The 22,854-nt window shown below is 43.3% G+C and overlaps 1 protein-coding gene across 1 annotated transcript in view; it reads left to right on the forward strand.

Annotated features, from left to right (window-relative positions):
* Positions 1 to 21,041, forward strand: part of LOC122791726 (39S ribosomal protein L23, mitochondrial-like) — an 888,113-nt gene extending 867,072 nt beyond the window's left edge. Inside the window, exon 5 of the mRNA XM_044059631.1 lies at positions 20,769 to 21,041. Coding sequence (XP_043915566.1) covers positions 20,769 to 20,933 — 165 coding nt within the window. The 3' untranslated portion in view covers positions 20,934 to 21,041. The remainder of the gene's footprint in view (positions 1 to 20,768) is intronic.
* Positions 21,042 to 22,854: the final 1,813 nt, after the last annotated feature.

Here is a 22,854-nt window from a genome sequence, read left to right on the forward strand (position 1 = left end):
CTGGCCTTATAAAAATTGGTCCTTTCCAGTGTCAGACAGACCACAAAGAGGCAGATCTCAACCCCAAGGCTCATACAGGCCTAAACAATGGGGGGCTACTACCTCCAAAAGCAGAGAAGACAAATCACAACCTTACAGGAAACAGTCCCAATGACTTTCCTCTGCCAGATCCAAGCACTTTTCTTTTAGCAGCCCCCTTAGGGGGAAAACTAGCACTTTTTTCATCAAATTGAAAAATGATTACCCAAGACATATGGGTCCTGAACATAGTGTCCCAAGGCTACAGGTTCCATTTCCACAGTCTACCAAGATCAAAAGGTATGCCAGACCTGCCACACAATCAATGGGCAGAGGCGCAAAAACTAATTACAACCCTCATGGACATGAGGGCCATTCAGCAAGTACCACAACAAGAGGAGGGGCAAGGATTTTACTCCAGACTTTTCCTAGTACCCAGGAAGGACAGAACCTGGAGGCCAATACTGGACCTGTCTATACTAAATACGTTTCTGGAAGTTCCAAAATTCAAGATGTTGACTCTACAGCAGCTACTGCCCATGCTGGGCAAGAAGGCTTGGCTCGTAACTTTGGACCTAAAAGAGGCATACCTGCATGTCCCAGTCAGACAATCTTGCAGAAGATACTTCAGATTCATAGCTGGGTCAATGCATTACCAATTCTCTGCACTGCCCTTTGGCTTATCTACTGCACCCAGGGTCTTCACAAAGTGCCTGGCACCAGTAATTGCATTTTGCAGACAAAGAGGAACTCAAATATACCCCTACTTGGACAACTGCCTAATTCAAGCAGAGAACAAAGACATTCTTCTAAAGCATCTGGCGTTTGTAAAAAGATTACTAACTGGCCTAGGGTACACAGTAAACGAAAATAAATCAAAACTAGTGCCATGTCAAGAGATAATATTCCTGGGTGCAAGCTTAAATGCAACTACCCAGATGGCTTATCTCACGCCAGACGAACAAAAGCAACTGACTTCTTACTTCAAGAAATTGGCAACAAAAACCCACTTATCTGCAAGGAAAATCCTGCAGGCCCTGGGTTTCATGGAGTCCTGCATTCTACTAATTCCATATGCCAGACTGCATATGAGGAAACTACAATGGTATCTAAAAAGTGTTTGGACTCAGCATTGCCACAGCCTGGAGACAGTAATTGCACTTATTCCCTGCCTGCAACAGGAGTTTCGATGTTGGGCTCTGGGGGGCCCATATGGCAGGAAAATGTATTCAGGGCACATGGCCTGCAAACCAGATGCATGTTCACATCAATCAAAAAGAGATGCTAGCTGTTCAAAATGCCCTGACAGCTTTCAAGGACCTGCTTCATCCAGGACAACTACTGATAAAGACAGACAATACTACGGTCATGTGGTACATAAACAAACAGGGAGGTACACATTCCTACCCTCTCTGCAGACAAGCAATGACCTTATGGGACACAGCATTGGCTTTTCAAATTCACCTGCAAGCACAATTCCTGCCAGGAAAAACAAATATTCTGGCAGACGAACTAAGCAGAAACCTCATGGATCCCCACGAATGGAAACAGGATACACAAGTCTTCAGCATGATAAGGAAATGGGGATGCCCAGACATAGATCTATTTGCCTCCCCTCACAACTGTCAGTTGCAGAGATTTTGCACAAGGATTTATCACAAGCAAGCATGGAAAGTGGACGCCCTATCCTTCAGCTGGAAAAATCTAACAGTATTTGGCTTTCCTCCACTGCCTCTCCTTCCCAGGGTACTCCTAAAGGTCAGACAAGAGAAGCCAAAAATGATACTGATTGCACCAAACTGGCCACGCTAGCACTGGTACCCAGTCCTAAAGAGCTTGTCTCAAGGTCCAGCATGGATATTGCCTCAAACTTTTCACTTGCTGACCCAACAAAGCAATCAGATCCTGCACAGCCAAATCAGGACCTTAAATCTGGCAGCATGACGGATTATGTAACCATTCAGAACACTCCTCTTTCAAAAGCTGTTGTGGATGTTATCTTGAAGGCAAGGAGGCCCAGTACCAGAAAATCTTATGCAGAAAAAATGGAAGAGATTCTGTGCTTGGAACCAGGAACAAGGCATTGACACGTGTGTACCAAATATACCTCAGATTTTACAATACCTAACAGATGCTGAACAAAGGCCTTTCTTTCTCATCAATTAAGATTCATTCCTCTGCCATTTCAGCCCATTACAATACGGAACCACCTACTTTTTCCTCATCCTTTAATAAGGCAGTACCTCAGAGGGGCCAAAAACATTAGGCCTCCAAGGAGAGCGCCAATTCCGGCCTGGGACCTAAATTATGTTTTAGAAAAACTCACACTGCCTGCTTTTGAGCCAGCTTCAACAGCAGATATAATTTTTTTATCCTGAAAAACAGCTCTACTCCTAGCAATAACCTCTGCAAGGCGAGTCTCGGAGTTACAAGCATTCATGGCTGTGGAACCTTTTATCATTTTTCATCCAGACAGGGTTTCTCTGAGGACAAACCCTACATTCATGCCTAAGGTGATATCCAGTGTGGCCCTCAACCAAAACGATTCACTTGCCTACCTTTTATCCAAATCCACAGAACAAGGGTGAGAAAAGTCTGCATTCTTTGGACATACACAGGCAGTTACGTTTCTACTTGGACAGAACTAAAGCTTTCAGAAAAACTGAGCAACTTTTAGTGTCATATGCTGCAGGATCACAAGGAAAGGCTATCTCAAAACAGACCATTTCTAAATGGATAGGCCATTGCATCCGTTTCTGCTATTTTCGACATGGCAAATCAGTGCCTAAGGGCATTAGGCCTCATTCCACCAGAGCAGCAGCCACTTCAGCAGCATTCCTCAGAGGAGTACCAACCAAAGATATCTTAGAGGCTGCAACTTGGAGTTCAGTGCACACTTTCACAAAGCACTACCACTTACCTCTTTACTCTAAGTCCAGAGCAGTCTTTGCCACTGCAGATGTTCATCGTGTTTCACTGTTGCAGTCATTACACTAGGGTTGTCCTGCTGGCAGGCGACCTGCAGTCGGCTCGAGTTCCAAAGTCTTGGTCTGGTGTCTGTTGCTGTCGCCCCTTCCCTGACGTTAGAGCACCAGGGGTATAAAAGCTGCAACCGACGACATTTTCTTCAGTCTTTCTTGCCACGCGGTGCCAGAAGCAAAAACAGTTCGCAAGTGCCGGTCGGCCGACTCCTGAGATTTTCAAAATTGAGTTTCAGAACCGAAGTCTTCAATAAAGCTAAGTACCCCGTTGGGGAAACTTTTTCTTGCTCCATACCGATGTCAGTAAAAGTTAATAATTGTATTTCTTGTGGGAAGCAAATACCTCATAAGGACTTTCACTCTTACTGTATTCCTTGCCTAGGCCCTGACCACGACGTTACTATTTGTCGGTTTTGTGCTAGATTCAATAAACGCACTATTAAACGTCGGTTTGAATTTGCTTCACATTATTTTGGCCGAAGGTTTGATTATATAATGCCGTCGGAACAACCGACGATCGGAATTTATAAAAAACGCAAAGACAAAGAAAAGGTCAGGCATCCAAGGTCCAAAACCGACGACGAAGCCTCTTCTAGGCCAGTCGCCGGTTCTCAGTGAGTCGCTTTCGCAGCCCCTGACACCCGCTACCTCAGAGCCACAGGCCGCAACCGACAGCCACGTGGAGACACCGAGGCCTGTGGAAACTCAAAGTATTGGGCCTACCGAAACTATTCCCTCAGATGGGTCCGGAGCCGCTGAGCAGGCATCGGCTTCTGCGGGTGTTTTCAGACCTTCACAGCTTACAATTAAGCCCACTACAGCAGCAAAGGCAAAGTCAAAAACTCCATTAAAGACAAGGAAACAAGTACAGCATTCTCCAGAACAGTCATCCATGCCAAAGAAACAGATGCTTAAAATGGCCGAAGGCCTAATTACTTTAATCAGGGGTTCCCATCCCCCTCCTGACAAAAGGCCTAGGCAAGACACTGATTATGATTCCTCTGACCAAGTTTCCATTTCCTCGGATTCCTCTTCTGATCAGGGATATTCTCTCCCTCCCTATGAGGACTCTGATGCAGAAGAGTCCATACCTTCAGCCTCTCCGCCTGAGGATTATTCTTTTGGGGAAACTCTGCACACCATGAGGGAGCATTTCCATTGGGAGAGCCAGGACTATTCAGAATCCAAGAAAAGGCTCAGAGACTTTCTTTTATTGCCTCAGCACAGGCCCCTGGCTATCCCCCCTGTGCTTGATATTGTTGATGTTTTCTCGGAATCCAGTCCGTCTCCTGATTCTTTACTTCCTGCACCTGTCAAGCCAGGCAGATACTAGTGTCCCTGACTCTCATAAATTTCTTTACAAAAACCCTGCTGCAGACCCAGAAACAATTTCTCAGGGTCCTAAGGGGTTTAAGGCTTCCACTGCTAAAAATCCTGTCCCCTCATATAGGGATTCCAGAGCTCTGGATAGATGGGGGAAAAAAGTTTACACTTCTGCTACTTTAGCTGTAAGGGCTTTAAACTGTCAATTTCACATGCATAAATATCAACAATACCTAATGTCATTGTTAAAACAGAAAATGGTTTCAAATACAGAAAGTCCTGACAGTAAGGAAATGCAGGACTTATTGCATGCAGTTGAACAATTGGGAAAGCATACTCTGCAATGTGGTTTTGATTCATTAGAGGCTTCTTGTAGAGCTGCAGTTACAGGCTCTCTTATTCGAAGGCATGCTTGGTTGAAAGAACAAACTTTACCTGAGCATGTTAAAGTAAAATTATTGGATGCTCCATTACAGCATGATACTTTGTTTGGTGTTAAAGCAGAAGAGGTGTTAAAGCAAATGGAGGATAAAGCAAAGTCAATGCAGACAGTGAAAGATTTCTTACAGGTTCAACCACCTAGATTTAGCAGAAACTTGCCTTCGAAAAATTGGTCCTTTCCAGTGTCAGGCCACAAAGAGGCAGATACAGACGCCCAAGAGGCAGATCTCAGGTCCAAGGTTCCTACAGACTTAAACAATGGGGTGCTTCAGCCCCCAAAGGAAGGGAAGACAAATCACAACCTTATAGGAAACAGTCCCAATGACTTCCCTCTACAAATGCCAAGCACTTACCTTTTGGCAGCACCCCTAGGGGGAAAGCTAGCACTTTTCTCAAAAATTTGGCACATGATCACCCAGGACCAATGGGTGCTGAATATTGTTTCTCAGGGTTACAGGTTCCACTTCCACACGCTTCCAAAACCAAAAGGTATGCCAGACCTGCCACAAAACCAATGGGCAGAGGCACAAAAACAGATTGCTGCTCTTATGGACATGGGAGCAATTCAAAAAGTTCCACAGCAAGAACAGGGACAAGGATTTTACTCAAGACTTTTCTTAGTACCCAGAAAGGACAAAGCCTGGAGACCAGTACTGGACCTGTCAATCCTAAATACTTTTCTGGATGTTCCAAAATTCAAAATGTTAACACTGCAGCAACTTCTGCCCATGCTGGGCAAGAAGGCTTGTCTAGTTACTTTGGACCTCAAGGAGGCATACCTGCGTGTCCCAATCAGACAGTCTTGCAGAAGATACCTCAGATTCATAGCAGGCTCAATGGATTACCAATTCTCTGCATTGCCCTTTGGGTTATCTACTGCGCCCAGTGTCTTCACAAAATGCCTGGCACCAGTAATTGCATTTTGCAGACAAAAAGGAATTCAAATATATCTCTACTTGGACGACTGCCTTATTCAAGCAGAGAGCAAGGCCATTCTTCTAAAGCATCTGGCGTTTGTAAAATGATTGCTAATTTGCCTAGGGTACGCAGTAAACGAAAAGAATTCAAAACTAGTGCCCTCTCAAGAGATAATATTCCTGGGTGCAAGCTTAAATACAACTGCCCAGATGGCTTATCTCACACCAGACAAACAAAGGCAACTGACTTATTATTTTCAAATGATGGCAACAAAAACCCATCTCCCTGCAAGAAAAATTCTGCAGGCCTTAGGCTTCATGGCATCCTGCATTCTACTAATTCCATATGCAAAACTGCATATGAAGAAACTACAGTGGTATCTAAAAAGTGTTTGGACTCCACATTGTCACAGCCTAGAGACAATCACAACTTTAATTCCCTGCCTACAACAGGAGTTTCGATGGTGGTCCCAGGCCTGTCACCACAACAAGGGACAGCCTTTGACCTTGCCCACAGCCAGGCAGACAATAACAACGGATGCTTCGAATTATGCCTGGGGGGCACATATGGCAGTAAAATGTATTCAAGGCACGTGGCCCAAGGAACAAATGCATCTTCACATCAATCAAAAAGAGATGCTAGCTGTATAGAATGCCCTGACAGCTTTCAAGGACCTAATACGTCCAGGGCAACTATTAATAAACACGGACAACACCACAGTTATGTGGTACATAAACAAGCAAGGGGGCACACATTCCTACCCCCTATGCAGACAAGCCATGACTTTGTGGAACACAGCACTGACCTATCAAGTACATCTGCAGGCACAATTCCTGCCAGGAACAAAAAACACACTGGCAGATGAACTAAGCAGAAATCTCATGGATCCTCACAAATGGAAGCTAAATCCACAAGTGTTCAGCATGATAACGCGGAAATGGGGACGCCCAGACATAGATCTTTTTGCCTCCCCTCATAATTACCAAATACAGAAATTTTGCACAAGGACTTATCATTCTCAAGCATGGAAAGTGGATGCTCTATCATTCAGCTGGAAAGGCCTGACAGTCTATGCTTTACCTCTGATGCCTCTTCTCACCAAGGTGCTACTAAAAGTCAGACAAGAAAGGCCAAAATTGATCCTGATTGCACCAGACTGGCCACACCAGCATTGGTACCCAATCCTAAAGAATTTGTCTCAAGGCCCAGCTTGGCTTCTACCTCAAATTCCTCATCTTCTGACACAACAAAACAATCAGATTCTGCACAGTCAACTCAGAACCTTGAACCTGGCAGCATGGCAGATAATGTAGCCACTAAGACTGCACCTCTCTCTAAAGTTGTTATGGATGTCATTTTAGAAGCCAGGAGGCCCAGCACTAGGAAATCTTATGCAGAAAAATGGAAGAGATTCTGTGCTTGGAACCAGGCACAAGGGCTCGAACCACTTGTCTCTAATATACCTCAGATTTTACAATACCTAACTGAGATGCTGGACAAAGGCTTATCTTTTTCATCTATTAAAATCCATGCCTCTGCCATTTCAGCTCATTACAATATGGAACCTCCAATTTTTTCACATCCACTACTACGACAGAACCTCAGAGGGGCAAAAGATATAAGACCCTCGAGGAGAGCACCAGTACCTACTTGGGACCTCAGTTTTGTTTTAGAAAAGCTCACACTGCCTCCATTTGAACCAGCCAGCACAGCTGATCTAAAATTCTTGTCATGGAAAACTGCTCTGCTCCTAGCAATAACTTCAGCAAGAAGAGTCTCAGAGTTACAGGCTGTGGAACCTTTCCTCATTTTTCATCAGGACAGGGTTTCTCTTAGGACAAACCCAACATTCATGCCAAAAGTGGTCTCCAATGTGGCTCTAAACCAAACCATTCATTTACCTACTTTTTACCCAAATCCCCAGAATAAAGGGGGAGAGACTTCTGCATGCTTTGGATATACACAGATAGCTATGTTTCTACTTGGACAAAACAAAAGCTTTCAGAAAAACTGAGCAACTGTTTGTAGCATATGCTGCAGGATCACAAGGTAAGCCTGTTACAAAGCAGACAATCTCGAAATGGATAGGACACTGCATCCACTTCTGTTATGTACAACATGGCAAATCAGTGCCTAAGGACATTAGGCCTCATTCTACCAGAGCAGCAGCCACTTCTGCAGCTTTCCTCAGAGGAGTACCAACCAAAGACATTTCAGAAGCTGCAGCCTGGAGCTCAGTGCACACTTTCACCAAGCACTACCACTTACCTCTCTACTCTAAATCCAGAGCAGGCTTTGCCACTGCAGTTATGCAGGGTTTGTTAGCCTCTCCAAATCTAATTTAGACCCAGCCACCCAACCTCAGCTTTGGGATTCTACCCAAGTGTAATGACTGCAACAGTGAAACACGATGAACATAGTACAGTTGTGTACCTACCATAAATGTAGATGTTCGAGTGTATTTACTGTTGCAGTCCAGGTTACCCACCCACCATCCCCCTTTTTCATTGCTGGGACTTTTCTGTACTTCTCATCTCTATACTACCTATGTGGTGTATTTGCTTGTAGATGAAGGAAATGTTTATAGTAATATATGCATGTTTTTTGGCATAATTTTATCTTTCTAGCCCTCCTATCTGGGGGCACCTGACATCTGGGGCAAGAAAAACTGAAGAAAATGGCGTTGGTTGCAGCTTTTATACCCCTGGTGCTCTGACGTCAGGGAATGGGCGACAGCAACCGATGCCGGACCAAGACTTTGGAACTCGGGCCGACTGTGGGTCGCCTGCCAGCAGGATAACCCTAGTGTAATGACTACAACAGTGAATACACTCGAACATCTACATTTATGGTAGGTACACAACTGTACTTTCTGCAGGGCCTCATAGCCTCTCCTAATCCTATTTAGCCCAGCCACCCATCCTCATCTTTGGGATTCAACCCAAGAGTAATGACTGCAACAGTGAAACACGATAAACACAGTACAGTTGTGTACCTACCATAAATGTTGATGTTCGAGTGTATTCACTGTTGCAGTCCAGGTTACCCACCCACCATCCCCCTTCTCTTTGCTGGGACTTTTCTGCATTTCTCTATCCTATACAACCTATTTGGTGTATTTGCTTGTAGACAAAGGGAATGTTATTTTTGCGCATTTATTTTTATTGGCATATTTTTTCAGCCTACCAATTTGGGGGCACCTGACATCTGGGGCAAGAAAACCTGAAGAAAATGGCGTCTGCTGCATCTTTATACCCCTGGCGCACTGACGTCAGGGAAGAGGTGACAGCAACCGACGCCAGACCTAGAATTTGGAATTCTGGCCGACTGAGGGTAGCCTGCCAGCAGGATAACCCAAGAGTAATGACTGCAACAGTGAATACACTCTAACATCTACATTTATGGTAGGTACACAACTGTACTTTATATGCAAGAAAAATTCTGCAGGCTTTGGGCTTCATGGCATCCTGCATCCTACTAATTCCATATGCAAGACTGCATATGAAGAAACTTCACTGGTACCTATGAACTCAACATTGCCACAGCCTGGAAACAAAGATCACTCTTATTCCCTGCTTACAACAGGAGTTTCAATGGTGGACAAAGGCTTGTCACCAAAACAAGGGACAGCCATTCACATTACCCCCAGCCAGACACTAACAACGGATGCATCAGATTATGTCTGGGGGGCCCAGATGACAGGAAGATGCATTCAGGGCACATGGCCCTTAACCCAAATGCATCTACATATCAATCAAAAAGAGATGCTAGCTGTTCAGAATGCCCTGACAGCCTTCAAGGACCTAATTCATCCAGGACAATTAATGATAAAGACGGACAACACCACAGTCATGTGGTATATAAACAAGCAGGGGGGCACACATTCTTACCCCCTTTGCAGACTAGCCATGACTTTGTGGGACACAGCATTAACTTACCAAGTATATCTGTAGGCACAATTCTGTCAGGAAGGAAAAATACTCTGGCAGACGAACTAAGCAGAAACCTCATGGATCCTCACGAGTGGCAGCTGAATCCATAAGTCTTCAGCATGATAACAAGGAAATGGGGATACCCGGACAAAGATCTATTTGCCCCCCCCTCACAACTACCAACTAAAAAGATTCTGCACAAGGACTTATCACAGGCAAGCATGGAAAGTGGACGCCCTATCTTTCAGCTGGAAAAACCTGTCCGTATATGCCTTTCTCCCACTGCCTCTCCTGCCCAAGGTACTCCTAAAGGCCAGACAGGAGAAGCCAAAAATGATACTGATTGCCCCAGACTGGCCCCGCCAGTACTGGTTTCCAGTCCTAAAGAACTTGTCTCAATGCCCAGCTTGGACCTTACCTCAAATACCTCATCTACTGTCCCAGCAAAACAATCAGATTCTGCACAGCCAACTCAAGACTTTAAACCTGGCAGCATGGCAGATAATGTAGTCATACAAAACACACCTCTCAGTAAAGCTGTGATGGATATAATTTTGGAGGCCAGAAGGCCTAGTACTAGAAAATCTTATGCTGGAAAATGGAAGAGATTCTCTGCTTGGAACCAGGCACAAGGAACTGACACAGCTGTACCAAATATTCCTCAGATTTTACAGTACTTAACTGAGATGCTGGGCAAAGGCCTATCTTTTTCATCTATTAAAATTCATGCCTCTGCCATTTCAGCTCATTACAATACAGAGCCACCAATCTTTTGTCATCCCTTATTAAAACAGTACCTCAGAGGAGCTAACAATTTAAGGCCTCCAAGGAGATCACCAGTGCCTGCATGGGACCTCAACTATGTCTTGGAAAAACTCACCCTGCCTCCTTTTGAGCCCGCTGCTACTGCTGATATAAAGTTTTTATCTTGGAAAACAGCTCTGCTCCTAGCAATATCTTCTGCAAGACGAGTTTCAGAGCTACAGGCACTCATGGCGGTGGAACCTTTTTTTATCCAGACAGGGTCTCTCTGAGGACAAACCCAACATTTATGCCTAAGGTGGTATCCAGTGTGGCTCTTAACCAAACTATTCATATGCCAACTTTTTATCCAGATCCACAGAACAAGGGGGAAAGAATTCTGCATTCTTTGGACGTACACAGGCAGCTTAGATTCTACTTGGACAGAACCAAAGTTTTCAGAAAGACAGAGCAATTACTAGTGGCATATGCTGCAGTATCACAAGGAAAGGGTATCTCAAAGCTGACAATTTCAAAGTGGATAGGCCACTGCATTCGTTTCTGCTACTTACACTATGGCAAACCAGTGCCTAAGGGCATTAGGACACATTCAACCAGAGCTGCAGCCACTTCAGCAGCCTTTCTCAGGGGAGTACCAACCAAGGACATTTTAGAGGCTGCTACTTGGAGTTCAGTGCACACCTTTACAAAGCACTATCATCTGCCACTCTACTCTAAATCCAAGGCAGGCTTTGCCACTGCAGTGCTGCAGGGCCTCATAGCCGCTCCTAATGCTGTTTAGCTCCAGCCTCCCATCCATAGCTTTGGGACTCTACCCAAATGTAATGACTGCAACAGTGAAACACGAAGAACATAGTACAGTTGTGTACACTTACCATAAATGTAGATGTTCGAGTGTATTCACTGTTGCAGTCCAGGTTACCCACCCTCCATCCCCCTTCTCTATTTTCTACAACCTATGTGGTGTATTTGCTTGTAGATGAAGTTAAAGTTTATATTGATGCATGTATATATACATATATATTTTTTTGCTACCTTTATGGGGGCACCTGACATCTGGGGCATGAAAAACTAAAGAAAATGGCGTCGGACGCATCTTTTATATACCTGACGACCTGACGTCAGGGAAGGGGTGACATCAGCTGACGCAGGACCCAGGACTTTGGAATTCAGTCCGACTGAGGGCAACCTGCCAGCAGGATTACCCAAATGTAATGACTGCAACAGTGAATACACTCGAACATCTACGTTTATGGTAAGTGTACATAACTGTACTTTTCAGAGCCCTCAGATCCAAGACCCCTGGAGGTGTCCTCATTTGGGTCCAAAGATGGTGTGTTCTTCAGCTCCAGGCATTTTGGAGCCAGAGCACACTCGCAGCTGAAGCACTGGGTCTGGGGTATTGGGATTGATGCAGAAGCTTTCAGAGCTTGGACAGCTTAGGTCCAACTCCTTCCTCAGTTTGAGTGCTTGTGCAGTTAGAGGAGCCAGCGGTTCTGGAATTGTCAGCTCCTTTGCCATCGACTTGTTTCCCCTGGGCATTCTGCCTTTGAAGTTGTGGAGAGGGCCTTCTCTTTATCTAGAGAAAGGACATCCCTGCCCTCCTTTGATCATACAACTTTACCTCCTTCGGTTCTCTATTGTGAGCCTTGTTCATCCATTACATTGGAACAGCCAGCCTGATGTAATCTCCAGTCAGTCCCCCAGGACTTCCTCAGCTCTTCTAATACTTCCCTAGGTCACCCCACTGAGGACGTCCCTCAGAAGAGGATGTGTAAAAGGTGACACCTAGATTCCCCTCAGGAGTCTCTCAGGGATGAGACAGATTTCACTGGAGGGGAGGGGTCCCCCAGATGTAGACATTGCCTTTGGAGATGTCCCAGAGGTCCTGAAACAAAAAGGTGGCTGGTCCTCCAAAACCCTTTCCAGGAGGAACTGGTGTTCCTGGAGGCTTTTGGGTCTGGCCTGACTACTACTTTGCTAACTTCTCCTTGCTAACTAACTTCTAGACTTTGTTTCTCGCCAGGAGTGGAAGGAGAGCTGGTCCCTAAATGACCTCATAAAATTTTAGCTCCTCCTAAGGACCAGGTACACTGAAGCAAAGGGGTTCCTGTTGATGCCATGGTTGTGGTGGCAGCCACTAAAAGAGAGCTTGCAGAACAGAACTCTTCTGTCCATCCTAATAGAGAGTCCATGGCCTTGGGCAGGTTTGGTAAGTGCTTGTATGCTTCATCAACCTTTGCACTCCGATCACTGAATTACCTGGCATGTTTTACGAGATTACAGAGAGATTTGACCAAAGAGCTTTCCAAATCTCTTTCTAGGTCCATGTGTGCCAAGGATGAAAATTGAGCCTTCTCACAACTGACCACTCTTCAGTCAATTTCTAACACATCCATGAGGCTGATCTCCCAAGCAGCAGAAGGTAACTCATTGGCTGCAGTTTCATGCATAGCCATTAGAAGACATGCCTGGATCTGACTATGTGATTTGGTGGAGCTCCTTAAGTCTTTTTTCATCAGTGCTCCCTTTGATGCTTCTTTATTTGGCCCCAAGGTAAAGGACGCACTCTCCAGATATGAGCAAGAGGGAAAGACCCATCTGCCATGGGCATATGTTTAACTCTTCAAAGACCTTTGTGAAGGAATCAATGGGGAGGTGGAAAAATGTGGTTTTGCAAATCCCAGGGTCCTTTTCAAGACACATGGTGGAAATGGTTCCCCAAGAGGCAGAGGGGGGAGCACACATGAAAGATGCCATCCCTATGGCAGAGGTGACTTGCAGAACCAGGGCTTCTGGGATTCCTTCTCGGACAAGCCCTGCCAACATTCCTGAAGGGAGGCCCAGCTTGTTACCCTGTGGAAGCAGTCGGGATGTTTGTCTCTGAACCAAAGGGCCTGGTTATCTATAATAAAAGATTTCTGGGTGCAGAGAATTATATCCAGAGGTTATATTATACAATTTTCCCAAATCCCCCTACAAAAATGAAAAGAATCCCTGATGTTCCACCCAATCAGAGGGAAGTAGCAGCACTAGAAATAGAGAAACCACTAGAAAAGAGTCATCCAGTAGGTCCCCTCGGATCTGAGAGGATTCAGGACCTATTCAGTATTCTTGTTGGTGCCAAAAAGACAGGGACTTGACCAGTTCTGGATCTCAGCAAACTAAGTCAGTTCGCACAATATTCCATTTTCTGGATGGTCGTAGCTTAGTCTATTTTGCTTCTACTGTGGAAAGGATGATTGGTTGTGCTCGATAGATCTTCAGGATGCAGTCCTATGACATCAAAATGACCAGGCATTCCAGACTAAACCTGTGCTTCCGGCTGGAAGCCAGTCAATACCACTTCAGAGCACTGCCCATTGGTCTCACCCCAGCCCTCAGGGTGCTCACCAAATGCATGGCAGTGGTAGCCGCTCTCTTACGACTGCTGGGATTCTGTGCGTTTCCATACTTGGATGACTAGCTCCTATCTGCCCCAACCAGGCACATACTCCTACAAGCAAGGGACTACTTGCTGCAGTTGTGCATCCATCTAGCCGTAACAGTCAGTTACAAAAAATCACAGCTCACACCCGCCCAGAGTCTGGAGTTCAAAGGTGCTTGTGTGGACACAGTCAGTCAGATAGCCTCCTTCCTACTGCTGGAATCCAGACACTGAGCTCCTGGGTCAGTAAAGTAATTAAAAATTCTTCTGTTCCAGCACCACTAATTTTCCAAGCCTTGGGATCCTTGGCCGCTGTTATCATCCTCATTCCTATGGTTAGGTTTCACATGCAAATACTCTAGTGGTCCAGTCTTCGGCACCCTTTAACTATTCCAGTCAAGATCACACAGGCATGCAAAAGGTATATTCTTAGGTAGATTTTTAATAAACTCTATATAGGTCATCCATTTCTTCTCCCCTGGGCCTATATTACATTCTCAAAAGCCGACAGTGTCGAATCTGACATTGTCAACACGAGAATAACGAAACTGCAGAACATCGAACAAGTAAATGGAAACCTCTGTAAGGTGAGATTTCCATTTACTTCAATGGAGCGCGGTCTCAGAGTTGGTGTATTTAAGTAGCGGGGGGTGTGGGGGGTGCAGGGGGGCTTGCCTACACCGTTTTTTTTTTGTTGTTTTTATTTATTTTTTTTTTAATGAACATTAAATGTTTTAACAGTTCGATCACTAAAGGTCGACCTTTAGTGATTCGAACTTTTAAATATTCGATGTTCTAATATAGACCCTTCTCCCCCTGCTAATGGTGACAACAGATGCCTCCCATCTTGGGGGGGGGGGGGGCATTGTTTGGGAAAAACAGTCCAAGCAAGGTAAGCGGTCCTCCGAAGAAGCCAAGACACTTCTCAGTGTCCTGGAAATGAGAGCAGTCCTCCTAGTGTTGCAGACCTTTCAAGATGTTCTCCCATCCGAGACAATTGCTGTTCAGATGGACAATATGTCACCGGTCTGGTACAGTCGCAAACAGGGAGGAACCAAGTCTTATCCACTTTGTCAAGAAGTAATGAGAGTGTGACAATGGGTGATCTCTTCTGGTCACTTTCCAATAGGAGTGCACATTCCAGGGAAAACCAACGTGATTGTGGATTCTGATGCCTCATGAGTGGTCTCTCAATGTCAAAGTGGTGGGGAGAATTTTCTGTTGATGGGGCCAGCCAAGCTGTAACCTATTTATGTCTTCCCTAAGCAATAAGTGCAGCATGTTCTATGCTTTGATCCCTCCAACAAGGGAGATCAACAAGAGATGCTCTAGTCCATGACCGGCTCTCTGGTCTCCTTTATGCTAACCCTCCATTAACTCTCATTCCTAAATTTCTGCAGAAAGCATTCTGGTTGAAGATTACAGTTATCCTCATTGCCCCCTTTTGGCCTCATCAGATTTCATTCCCTTTTCTGTGGCCTCACCTTCCACATCCACCCCGGATACTGGATCCCATGCCAGATCTCCTGTTTCACCCAAGTATGACTCATCTGGATATAACAGGCCTCAAGTTTACTGCATGTTTTTTCCAGTTCCACTAATTGCTAGACAGACAAGGCTGTCCTCCTGGGTCCAGCATATTGTATTTTTTTCTCAAAAAGCTTCATCTAGAAAGATTTACAGAAGTAAATTGAAGAGATTTCTATTCTGGGCCCTTAGCATGGATTTCGACTCCCTTTCTCCAACTGTATCAGCTATATTTGATTTTTTAGCTTCGTTTCAATGAAGGTTCTAGCTTTTCTACTGTTAAGGTCCATTTGGCTGCCATTTCAAACTTCCACCTAGGTGCAACGTAACTCTACCTTAGCTTCTTCTAAATCATGTAATGCTTTTCTCAAAGGGGCCATTTTACATAGACCTCCGCTAGAGGATCCTACTCCTCCTTGGGATTTAAGTAAAGTGCTTCAGGACCTAAACCAAACTCCCTTTGAACCATCAGCCCGGTCAGATGTAAAATTTTTATCTTGGAAGATCACTTTTCTAGACGCTATCACATTAGCTAGATGAGTATCTGAACTCCAGGCTCTATCTTCCAAATCTCCTTACCTGATTTTCCACAAAGAAAGGGTGCCCTTGCAGACCAACCAGTCTTTTCTACCTAAAGTAACTTCCAAGTCCAACATTAACCAGATCATAAACCTCCCAGTTTTCTTTCCAAAGTTTTCAAATGAGGGAGAGTGTATGCTCCATGTTTTGGGTGTGCATAGACCATTTCGCTTTTATCTTTGTAGGATCAAGGACTGCAGGAAAACTGACCAGATGTTTGTTTCCTTGTCTCCTAACAGATTGGTCTTACCAGTTTCCAAAGATACACTGGCCAAATGGTTAATAGATTGTTTATCCTTTGTCTGTAGTAACAGAGGATTACCATTGCATAAGCTTTCTGGAGCTATTACACAAGGTCTGTCGTCGCCTCTTCAGCTTTTTGGTTAGGGGCTTCCTTAGGTGACATTTGTGCAGCTACAGCTTGGACTAATGCTCTTACATTTATTGTTCATTGCAAACTGGATTTGGTTTCCAGGAACAGAGCTGCCTTTGGCTGTGCAGTACTCCAGAATATCCTTCCATGAAGGCCACCCAAGGTTAGAGTAGCTGGGGACTCTGTTTCATCAGTTGATGAATGAATGAAAAGGACACCATCAAATAAAAAAGTTATGTACTCACCATAACATTTCATCTTTGTTCATTTTTATTCTTCCTCAACTTTTCACCCACTTGCCCCCATCCCTTTGCTTCTGGAAAGACCTAAGAGTTTTCACAGGAATCTTTGATGTCTTTCTATTCGTATGCTGCAGTATTCATAACAGTCCGTCAGCCGGAGGTGGACTCCCCCATGTTGTGAATACTGCAGCATGTAGAAGAGAAGGTCTTCTATAGTTATGGTAAGATTTTACACAACTATTCTTTCCTTGTTTGAGCTCCAGCTTCCTTTTTCCTTTCTGTCCTTGTTAAATTCTTTAACATGTAGTCCTTTTATATCTAGGGGCAGCAAGTTCGAGCTGAGGTATGTTTGGTTAGTGGTGCATTAGGGGTAAAGGGAGGATCTCAAGAGTTTTGGATCTGAGGATCAGGTCGAAGAAGCCAAGTCGGAGCCAAATCCATCGGTTGCAAAAGAACGAAAATGGACAACACAGAGGGAACGTTATAGTGAGTACATAACTATTTTTTTTTATTCTTTGTAAGTCAGCCTAGCCTGATCTGTTGTTTCTCTCTCCCATTCCTTTCTGCACTTCTGCTTTCCACCACAAGTTATCCTTATATACATTATTTCCCCACACCTAGCTCAAACGCAGATCTATTGACACTTGCTGTGTTGAGATCGTGCCATTGTTCGGCTGTACCCATTTCCTGTGTTTGATGACTATTTCCTTTCACTCGTCTGCTTTTGCTCTGGTCAGCTTTCAAATTTTCATCCTAGTCTCAAGTTGATTTTCTTACCAGTGCTCTCAAGTGAGTTTGGCCACCAGTGGTTTAGGCTGGCAGCCGACCTTTTTCATGAATGCTGACTTTGCAGTCAATGATTCAACCATGGTAACCTTCACTTACTAGAAGGAAGTCAACCCGAGTTGGATTCTGCTTACTGTTTTTATGTAATCTTTTGACTCTGTCTCTTTGCAAACCATGGTTTGACCACTCTGGTGTCAGGCTATCCCAGACTACAAAAAATGATTTGTAGATTTGATGCAGTTTTCTTTCTTATTCCATACATAAAGCAAAATATGTATAACTTTGTGACCCTTTTCTCTTTAAATGTTGGAAAGGAGATGAAGGAAGAGAGAATTGCATGGAATTTATAGTTGAAATGTAAAATGCAATTTCTTGCATCAGGAAACTATCAACTCATAAAATTCAGTTGCAATGTACTTCAAAGAAGGAGCTGGCTAGAACTGTGAAAAGAAATGGTCATTAATATCTAAATGGTTTACAGATGCTTATAAGATCTTTCTTACTGCTAGTATGTTTTCTCAGTATGGGAAATGAGTGAGGTAATTTGAAGTCCTTGTATCTGAAAAACTTACCCACTGCATATGGGGAATCTAAGGTGGAATAGCTTGTTCCTTTATTTGGGAACTTTTTTTTAATTTTATCAATTTATCCTTTGTTGAATAGGCTAGTAGCCTATTTTCAGGGGAGACTTCAGGTTGTATTTTGTACTACTAGGGAAAATTTGGAGACTGAATCAGAGAACTTGCCCTACTGTAAAGAAACTAATATAGTCTAATGTAACATAATTACACTTGTTTTTTTTTTCTGTGGAAAGGAAATCATATAATCTGATAATCGCTGGAATGAATATATATTTGGGAAAGCAGGGAACTCTGTTACTGTTTATCTCCGTTTGTCTCTGCTGTAAAAGCCTTGGTGACATCTGTGAAAGGTTTGCTGGTTTGCCTTGTTTATTAACTTTTCTGACTTGATTAATTATTTCTAGTAAGAGAGAGCTGGGATAGTTGGTTAACTGTAGATCATACTCTTCTTTACATGTTCTGTGTAACTGACTGCTGTTTCAATATTCCTTCTGCACTTTCTCATGTGTCTGCATATTTAATCTGAATATGCTCTGCTTGCCTTATTCTTTAGGTAATGTTTATTTATTCACTTCAGGATCTTGTGATTGCATTATTTATGCAATATTATTTATTATCTGAAAAGGGGGGTGTTGAACATTGTAAGTTGACAGTGCTTCACATATCTGCCTTCTGAAATTGCTTTATCAGTTGATCCTACTATCCAGTGAAGTAGTATTTTTTATAAGTTTTTATAAGTTATATTTGGCTAAACCAAGAGTGGTCCAATAGCTGGTGTATCTGGCTGTCTAGCCCTATCTAGACTGGTGACAGTATTTTTCTGCCAGCATTCCCTGAGAAGTATATGTGTGGTTGGGTGTGGATGTGTGTGAAAGTTACAACTTTTTCAAAAAATGCCTACAATGGATGAGACACTGGAGAGGATTTTGTGGTTCCCTGAGAGAGTCATGAGAAAAGGGCCTCGAGTGGCAGACCAGAGCTTCTGTTTCTGTAAGGGGACTGTGTGTAGTCTTGTAGTGTTGATATTGGATAGTGGATATTCCATTTATACAGCTAAAGCCAGGTTTCATTTTGTGAATTATTTATTGATTAAGACTTGTGTTTTCTTTCTTTTATTTTAAACTGCTGAGTATATGATCTGACTTGAGCATCCCTCTTGTGCCAGCTTGGTCCTTGCTTCACAGTTGGCTGGCATTGGTGAGATTTAGACCTAATCCATGCCTTCTGGTTGTAAAAGACATCATTAAGCCATTTGCCAGACAAACATCAGCAATGGCATCCTCTTCATTACCCATGCTGTCTAGTCATGACAACCGTCATTAAGCCATTTACCAAACAAAAGTCTAAAATGACTGTTAGCCCTACCACGTGTACCCAGGCAGTCCTCGTATCTAATAATGTCTTCTCAGTCTGAGCATTCAAGTCACCCATTGTCAGGACCAAGTCATGTTGTTCCTCTGTATCACTAAGGACCTGCAACTGCTTCCTGAATGCCCTCTTCACCTTGCCATTGCATTTGTGCTGTGGAGCATAGATGAGACCAGGAAGACTGCTGCATCTTTACACTGGAATCGGATTATCACGATTCTGTCACTGACTCCGTTGACATTCCTCATTTGCTCACTATCTTCATAAGATTCTCTTTCTTGCCTTGATTTCCACATTTTTTCTAGTCTGTCCTCATCAGCAGTAGCATATGGATCCCAAGTCAAGGGACTTCACTGTACTTCCCTTCCACATCATCTCCTAGTTGCAGAGAATTTCCAGTCTTCTCCTTACCACTACGTCATCTGGTTTCAGTTATGTTTAATGTAGTAATCCATAAGTTATTGTTGTCAGCTTGCTTTGTTTTATGTCCCTCATCCAGAACTATCCAAGGAAACACAATCTGGAAAGCTGTGCATGGCCAGCCACTAGCTTAATAACCCAGGGCTGCTGGGTTATATGGATGGCACATGTTGGCCAATGGGGCCATTAAAATGATGCCTGGCACAGGTCAGAATTGGCATGTTCCCCAGTCCACATAACACCAGCAAATACCAATGCCTCTTTTTTGGCAGTATTAATTGACATGAGCATATCAACTAAAACCAGGTTTTGCACTGCCCACCGTCTAATCCTGATGTGGAGAACAGTGTAAAAGTCCATGTTCTCCTATCTAGAGAATATACGGCACACTACTTTTGATGCCTGAAGTGGTCGATCCAATGTAACCCTTCTCCTGGCAGGTGCCAGCTAGAGTCTCTGCTGCTTCCAACAACTCCTTTCATTTTGAGTTCTTCCTGTTGACAGGACTTTCGAGTTCAACTACGAAGACTGGGTTCAAACCTGTGTCTTTCATCCCTCAAGGCAGCACCTTTTTAATACCTGCTTGTTCACCACAGTAAAAACCCAGCATGTTTTTGAGTTGGTGGGAGGAATCCTGCACATGAGGAGAACATGCAAACTCCACACACAAAGTTACCAGTGGCCAGGAAAGAACCCTGGATACCGAAACTGTGAGATAAAGAGTGTAAATATTTTAACATGCTTTTACCAGAATCCAGCTGTAGAAGAACACATTATTATCTGAGATGTTTGCTTTATGGTGCATTTTGTGCTGCTTGTTTTTTATGTTGAAGAATAATAAAATATATAAATAGCGATGCGTTGCTGACGAGCATGCCCTAAACGCTAACAAAAGGGCAGTTGTCTAACTTCTTCTTACAGAGTCTAGGGGCTGCCAGGTCACCAAAGTAATTCTATTTGACAAAAACATCTTAAGTAATAATCACTTTTTTCATACGTTTTTGGCTATAAGTAGTTACAGTAAAGGTATCAACTGTTCAGGAGATCGTTTAAAGCTAAATGACACGGTGATGTTTTTCTTCATTTTTAGAGTAAGGGGCAGACCTTTGAATTTCCAGACCTTTTCCCACAAAAAGACCATACTCCTAAACCTGACTCGATGGAAGACATTCAGAGGAAGTTCTTGGAAGATGAACAACAGAGGCAGAAAATGGACCCTAGAAGAGGGGGAGTTACTGATTGGTTTGGACTGTAAGAGGTTCTTAATGGATGGAGAGACGCTTATTGAGAGAGTACACCTTTTTGTTAAGAAGGAGTACTATGCTGCATTAATTCTTTAAATAAAAATAAAATTCCAAACTGATCTAAACAGTCTACTTCATAAATTCAGACCAGAGAATTAGAGCATAAATGTGTTATGAATGTTGCATAGGTTACTTTATGAAGTCAACTCCCCTTCCCCTTATCTCACAAAAAGCATCAGCATAGATTTAAACAACTTGTCTGATATTTAGCAAAGCAACAGCTGTTCCTAGAGTTGATAACTAAACAGAGCTTTCAAACTCAATCCCCAAAGGATCTTTCAGCATTTTTTTTCAGACTTTCTTGTCATGACCTGAGAAGCAGTTGGCTCTGATAATCCTTGTTTTTCTTTTCTCTTGGTTCCCCCTGCCCCCTCACTTCTTTGACATCCATAGTGCTGTTTGGGACATGATTAAGTAGCTGTTCGAAGTGTATCCTTCTTGCCAGAGCGTAGTGGAATTATTTTCTGTACGGATGTTAGGGGAATGGGGGAGGGGGGCTACCTAGTCAGGGCAGCCAGAAGAAGAATGCCAGATGCTTCTCACTTAAACTGCTTGTATGCTAACCCTGTCCGCATAGTGCATGCATGCGTTGCATGCGTATATGACAGAGTGGGCTTCACTGGGGAGTTTGTGTTGCCAAGGAATTTCCAAGGGTCAGCAAAAACAATGTATGCTGCTGTTAAATATTAAAATGTTTTTTAATTACAGTTAAGTTACCTTTTTAAAGCTGAAATGTTCTGGTGGTTTTTTTTTGTTTTCTCAAAGCCTGAAGGATTGTTTCTTGAAGAATGCATGTTTATTAATTTCGAGTAGACCAAGAACTGTGACGTACTCAGCTGGTTATGATATGAATTACATTATTTAACAGGGTTCATTTTCCTGTGAATACACAGATGACGGGGTTATATGTTATTATGTCAGTGTGTAATGATAACCTCACAGATTTAAATGACTGCTGATTGTCCTCAGGTGAAGAAAATAAGACAAGATGGGGAAACACATATAGCCTGTTTGCTTGTAGAGAATCACCAGCTAGTGCAGGTTTCCAGGGCACACTTCAAGTATGCTTCAGTGATATTCTATTTACCTACTGAATTACTTTAATTATATTATTATTTATTGTTTATGCTGTTAGTCACACTTGGAGAAAAACTGACTTACATAATTGTACAGTAGCTCAACTATACCAATTATTGTGTTGCCATTCAGGAAAACCCAGTATGTCCCATCAACAAGTTTGGTAGGTGTACAGGAAACACTGTTCAGTGCGGTTATGAACAACAATGTAATTACTGTCATTTTTTTTCTCAAAGCTAAATGTTACACAAGTGTCAGATCACATTAAACATTTAAATAACCCTAAAGCAAAAGTAAGTTTAACATAGTACTGCCATTCATCAAGGCTTGAAACAGTTTCCTGTTTTGTACCGTAAACAAATGAATAAGCTTATATCGTAGCTTCCATACTTACAACTGCACTGGTTATGCTCAGTAAGAGTACCTGTCTGACTCACATCATCAAAGGGAGATGAAAATAAATGTCTTTAACTTACCATATGGAGTTATTTAAAAAGGTAAGACACAAGACATGTAATAATGCCCTTGTATAATGGCAGTACACCATAGCAAGGCTGTAGGGGATTCATATTTTACTTATGGACGGGGGGGTGGGGGGGGTAGTTTGGTCTCTTGGTGTCTTCCCTATACTGTCTTGATCCGGCAGTAACTCCCCCCCAGTCATAGGCAAAATATGAAGTATTACAGTCATCCCATGGTGTATTACCATGCTATGTACTGGTGTGTTTGCAGGAATAGTCCTTACTAAATACTAGCAGTGTTACAGAACAAATTCACACTTTCTTTGCACTCCTC

The sequence above is a fragment of the Protopterus annectens genome, chromosome 17.part0 (assembly GCF_019279795.1).
Source record: "Protopterus annectens isolate FY-2018-M chromosome 17.part0, PAN1.0, whole genome shotgun sequence".
NCBI classification, from domain to species: Eukaryota; Metazoa; Chordata; order Ceratodontiformes; family Protopteridae; genus Protopterus; species Protopterus annectens.